The sequence below is a fragment of the Otolemur garnettii genome, unplaced genomic scaffold, assembly GCF_000181295.1.
Source record: "Otolemur garnettii isolate 467f Iridium unplaced genomic scaffold, OtoGar3 scaffold00096, whole genome shotgun sequence".
Lineage (NCBI taxonomy): Eukaryota > Metazoa > Chordata > Mammalia > Primates > Galagidae > Otolemur > Otolemur garnettii.
In genome coordinates this window covers 6732511-6738582 of record NW_003852491.1, presented here as the reverse complement: position 1 = coordinate 6738582, position 6072 = coordinate 6732511, and the positions used below count along the sequence as shown (strand labels likewise).

Here is a 6072-nt window from a genome sequence, read left to right as displayed (position 1 = left end):
TTTTTGGCGGGCCCCGGCTGGATTTGAACCCGCCACCTTAGGTGTATGTGGCTGGCGCCTTAGCCACTTGAGCCACAGGCACCCAGCCCACATAGACTATTTCATCCCAACTGCTACTTGCCCTTTTTAACTTGACATCACATGTAGGCTACCTGTCCATGCCTATACATGTTTTGAAGGGGAGTAAACTGGCTTAAAGAAGTTTGGTTGCTTCTCCAGTGTTACACAGGAGAGAGCCTTGTATAGTAAATTGCTCCATAGTGTTAGCTGAAACAGAATCTCAGGGGAGAAGCTTTGTTCGCAGAAGACAGGCCATGTTTGCATTTGTGGATTTAAAGATGTTAAATATAATCGACTACCTTCCTAGGCAGTGATTATTTTGGGCTCAGCAAAGCTCCTGCCCTTGGTGTGGTGACCTTCCCTAGGAAAAAAGGCAAGGATAAAAGACCAAGCCTCAGCAAATTCATAAAATTGGGCTGACTGATTGGTACAAATCTCTGGAAAATATTTTCAGTGTTAAAATAAATTGTGGGGCAAAGACCTCTCCTTTCTCTGATTTCCCAAGGGTATCCAGGAGAGGGATCCCGGTGTTGGGGCTGAGGGGAAAAGAGAAAAAGGAGGAGACCTAGAGTTCTAAAAACTTCCATCTTACAGGAGGTGTTCAATTACAAAATGATTTCTGGCCTCCTATCCTGGGGATACTACTCACTGCCATTTGTGTTCACTTGAAGTGAATAGTCAGGGACCCACCTTATCTTCCTCAGGAGAGAATGGTGTGAGGTGTACTGTACAGAGGGACTGGATCCTTCTACCTTCCCCTCCAGGGCTATAGGAACTTTCAAACCTGGAGACTTTGGGGCCTGATCCTATCTGGTTTCTGCTGGAGCCAGAAAGGGATTTAGAATGGCAGAGGGTGGGGCAGGTTCATCCTGTCCTTGAGCTGTCTTTCCACAAAGTACATTTAAGTCTCTCTGTTCTTCAGTTTCCTTGTAATATCAACAGCTATGGAAGTTATAAAACTCTTTCCCCTCTTACAGCTGTGGACACTGAGGCTTAAACAAGCTTGAGTGACTTGTCTGAGGTTATACAGCTAAACCAGCCAAAACACAAACCTAGGTTTCTCATCTTTTTTTTTTTTTTTCTTTTTGAGACAGAGTCTCACTCTGTCACCTTGATGACATGATGGTACCATGGCATCATCATAGCTCACAGCAACCTCAAACTCTTGGACAGCTGCAAAGCCTGGCTAGTTTTTTTTTTTTTTTTCTATTTATAGTAGAGATGGGGTCTCATTCTTGCTCAGGCTGGTCTTGAACTCCTGAGGTCAAGCAATCCACCTGTCTCAGCTTCTCACAGTGCTAGGATTACAGGTGTGAGCCATCACATCCAGCCTTTCTTCCTTTCTGAAGAAGAAACCTCCTTCCTCTGCTTCTTTCACAGGCATGTTACAAGGATCTAATTCATTCATTTATTCATTCACTCACCAAAGATTTACAGTGTCACCATTAAGGTACTATACTGGGTCCTGGAGGCTCAGTAGAAACAAGATAGACAAGGTCCTAGCCCTCATAGGGCTTCCATGCTGGTGAAGGACAAAAATAAATAAGTCGTTATAATAGAGAAATGATGTGATATAGCACAGTGGTTGACTCTCAGCCTTTTGTGTGATCAGAAGCAAGCATAGACATACAGGGAAAGCCAGGCATCAGGCCCCACACTCGTAGGTCTAGGATGGGACTCAAGTTTGTGAATTTTCAACAGTTTCTTGCGTGATTCCAATAACACACCAAGATTAAGAACTACTGCTGGGAGAAACAGAGTTATGATGGCAAGAACAGCTTTCTTGGCTGGGCACAGTTGCTCATGCCTATAATCTCAACACTCTGGGAGGTCAAGGCGGGTAGATGGCTTGAGGTCAGGAGTTTGAGACAAGCCTGAGCAAGAATGAGACCCTGTCTCTACTAAAAATAGAAAAAAAAAAGCCAAGTATTATGGTGAGCCCCTGTAGTCCCAGCTACTCAGGAGGCTGAGGCAAGAAGAATTGCTTAAGCCCACAAGTTTGAGGTTGCTGTGAGCTATGACACCATGGCACTCTACCCAAGGTGACAGAATGAGCTCTGTCTCAAAAGAACAGCTTCCTTTCCTTGGGTACTCACTGCCTATCAGACATCATGCTTAGTTCTTTCCACTGATTCCCACAATCAGTGAAGTAGGTGTCGTGTTTGCTTCAGAGATGAGGAATCTAAGACTCAAACCATAAGTTAGCCAAGGTGATATTCAAACTTCGGCCTTACTGACTGTAGGGCCTGAGCTCTAATGAGCAAAGATGATGGCTGGCCCTCACAAAGCCAGGGGGGAAAAAATCAAAGTGAAAAACTCTCCCAGGAGCCTTAAGAAACACAAGAGTTAACAGTCTGTGGAGTCCTTGTTTAATGTACTTAAACAGCAGATTCCTTCTAGAAGCCACATGGCTGCTTGTAAGAGTCGAGAAATCCATTAGCCAGTTATTAATGACTAGGTCTAAACCATTCCCAGAGACAGAGCCAAGAAATGCTTTTAATCCCCTCTTCTCTGAGGTAAGGGCAGTGGAGCTTCTCTCAGCCACCAGTTCTGTACACAGAATGACGGTGTGGTCCTCCAAAAACCCACAGAGCTTATTTCATCCCTAGACCTGGACTCCCTAGAGATGCCCCAAACCACTCCTGCATAAAATACAAGAAATCCACCTCCCTCCCCTCCACCATGGCACTTCCCCCTAAGAGGCAATTCTGTAGGCAGTAGTATAGCTCCATATGGATCCCCACCCTCCAGATGACAGGTGCCCTCCCCTCACTGGAGCCCCTAGTGATATCTGATCTCACCAATCATCTGATACCGCACCCCGAAACCTCAGCTGTTGAAAAGGTCATTCCCCTATTCCTGGCTTGGCCTGATTCCTGATTGAGCTGTACAACTGTGACTGTCACTACCTTGGCCTCTGGCTTCAAGGAGCCAATCTTGTGTCACACAGCCATCCTGAATGTGTCCTACTCCAGGCACTTGGCCTGACTATAGTCTATGCCAGAGGCAGTTGCTGGTCATCCCTATGCCAGGGCAAAGGAGCAGTGAGTTCTTAGGAGGGGGGCCCGGCTCTTCCTTTCTATCTAAAGACATGCTACCCAAGACACAGACTTTCTGCTTCCCCCAGGAGCTAAGACGCCCTCTCTTTCTTTGCCTAAAGAAGGAAAACTGATTTGCTTAAATTTATCCATTCATTCAATGTTCATCTATATCTCATACCTGCTGAGCATGAGTCCCCCTGCTAGCTCAATGGAGAACATTAGATGAATTATCACTATTCTACAGTCCCAGAAAGAAGCTGATCTTCCTGGCCCTGGGAAGCAGAGGGGTTTAGGGGCATCATAGGACTGGAAGCAGAGCCTCGTCCATTCTCATTCCATTTCCTAGTTGTATTCCTTTGACCAAATCATTCCCTTCTCTCAGCCTCCATTTTCTCTTTTGTAAAGCCCACTACTCAGGGTTCTGATAATTAAAAGGGATACAACTTTTTAAAACATTAAAAATTTTAAAACAATGGAAATTGCTATTTTCAAAGAAAACTACAAAGATTTTTTTAATCATTCATGAATGCAGTCTGTCTTGCACAGAGTAGGTGCTCAGAAACTCTGAATGAGATCCTGTGGTTTCGTCTCATGCCAAGGAAGAAGTCTGTAAAACTCATAAATTATTTTCATGATACACAGAAGTGTGTGCTTTCTCTGTGTACTCTTAATTGTATGGGGACATGATGATGTAGCAGAGCCATTTTTGAAGTGGACATTAGGAAGCCCAAGTTCTAGCATAGCTTTCTGGTCCTCAGTTTCCTCTCCTATAAAAAGAGTAGGATTGCCTCCAGCTCAATGTTCAGAACATTGCCTCACTACTGATTTCCCAACGGCACAGAAAATTGCTTTGTTCCCTGTGTTCCACTGGGCAAGTGGGCCTCTCTGTTCTCTTCCCCCCTTAAAGGGAAAAGACTCTGGCTCTTACCTTATCTTCCTCACCCCTCTCTTTTCTCCCTTAGGGTTGGGCACCCCGCTGCCCTCGCTGCTGCCCATTGTGCGACTGTGCCTGTGCATGCCAACTTCCTGACTGTCAGAGCCTCAACTGTCTGTGCTTTGAGATCAAGCTCCGATGAAGACCCAGGGCCCCTGCCCTTTAGGGAGTGGACAGCCCCCAGGGCTCATGCACCCTCCTCCCTAAAGGGCCTCAGGATACCTTGCTCCAGGCCATTGGAACCACAAATGGCCTGCCCAGCTCACAGGCCTGGAAACTGGAACTGGCAGTGGAGAGCCTGGCTCCTTGCTAGGCTGGACTCTTGGCCAGCTGGGCCTCAGCTCCTTGGGATGAGAGCTGGTGTTCCAGCAGGTGTCCTGCCTCCTCTGCCCTTCTTCAAGTAAACTATTCTACTTGAAGGGGAGGGGAGGCACTGCTTACCACAGACAGCATTATCCGAGGAGCTAGGGCCTTAAATATCGGGATATAATGGGGTACCTTAACTACACCCCTGTCCATGGACTCTTGGTTATTTTAGGAGGTGAGTGCTGTGCCTGTATCTGCTCTCCCTCTGAAACAAATGGGCTCCAAATGGTGCAACACCATCAAGTCCCAGAATCAGGGGAGGAGGATTAGCCATGGGGGAAGGAGGAAGCGAGGGCCGTGATCTGAGCCCCCTTACTCCTTTCCCTCCCACAGATCCCTGGCCTAAGATTTATTTCTCTTGACAACCAAAGGCCTCGGTCTGGATTTCCAAAGAAGAAATTTCCTCTGAAGTGCCGGTGAGTGGTTGGGGGCCCTTCTTCCCCAGCAATGGGACGGATCCAACGCTTCCTCCTCCTCCCCCCAAGCCGGGGCCCCGTACTGGCATGAATGTCAGGGGCTTCAGGTTTCCCTAAATATAGGTCCTTGCCAGGGGATCTGTGGCGGGGAAAGGGCAGGGGTCACCGGAGAAGGTTGGGGACACTGGTGTGGGGGAGGGCAGGAGCCTTATAACCCAGCCCGCGTACGCTTGGCTCACTCGCTGCTGACCAGGCTCTGCCGGCTCCTTCAGCCTCGCCGCAGGTGGGCCGCTAGCGGGACCCAGCAAGCATAGGAAAGTGGGAGGGAAAGTTGATTGGACGAAGGGGTCCGATGAAACGGGAGGTGGGCTGGGGGGGTCTGAAAGTATCTAGGAGGTGGATCAGCTCGGGGGCGGATTTTATTTAGGGTAAGGAAGTCACGTCAGGTCAAGGAAGACGTTTCACAGGGACCATGGCCCCCCCACCCCTGAGACTTGTTTGGGCCGAGCCTAGCAGGTCAATTTCCGTGAAGTCTGGTTTTCGGTGCCTGCGGGTGACAACCCGCCTGGCTGCCACGGCCCCGGGCAGAGATCGCATGCATGGGCGGTCTAGGCTGGTTTCCTGGGTCCGGGAGCCCCGGACTCGGATGCGGGGAGGCCTCACTTCCGCACCCCGCCAGCCACAGCAGCTCCCTGTGCGTCCACTCGCCGCCCTTTCCTCCGCCTCTTTTACGCCGGGGTAGGGAGAGGGAGGGATCGGCTCCGCGCCCTTGCGCAGCCCAGCCACCGGGCGAAGCAGGCCTACACACCCGACTTCTTGATTCGGTTACAAAGTGACACACGCTGCAGGCACACATGCCGGAAGCTGAGACGGCCCCTGGCTGCGCCTGGGCTAGGGAAGCCAAGCCTTCATCTTGTCTGACTCTTCCACAGGCTTTCCCTGCCCTCACCCCCACCCCAATACTCCTCCGGTGCCAACATTCAGGCTGAGTCACGGCGCCCCCGAGCGCGCCAGGCGGGGGGGAAAAACGAGGAGGAGGAGGGAGTTCTAGCGATCCGCAGGATGTGGCCCGAGTCACGTCCGAGGGAAGCGGGAGGAGGGGTTATATTCTCGCAGCCTCTGGCTTCGCCTCTCAGAGGCGGCCTCTCGCGTAGTTCTTCCTAAGCGATTGGACGCCCTGTGCTCGGTGCAAAGGAAAATTCCCGGCCGGGGCGGGGTGGGGTGGTGCCTTTAAAAGGCCGGGTGCCTCCTACCG

The 6072-nt window shown here is 50.1% G+C and overlaps 1 protein-coding gene across 1 annotated transcript in view; it reads left to right on the top strand.

The window, feature by feature from the left end:
* ALDOA (aldolase, fructose-bisphosphate A) overlaps positions 1 to 6072 on the top strand; it is a 12373-nt gene that overhangs the window by 1454 nt on the left and 4847 nt on the right. The window contains 4 exon segments of the mRNA XM_012808842.2: positions 4064 to 4256; positions 4258 to 4384; positions 4387 to 4409; positions 4735 to 4817. Of these exon segments, the coding sequence (XP_012664296.2) occupies positions 4064 to 4256; positions 4258 to 4384; positions 4387 to 4409; positions 4735 to 4817 (426 nt within the window).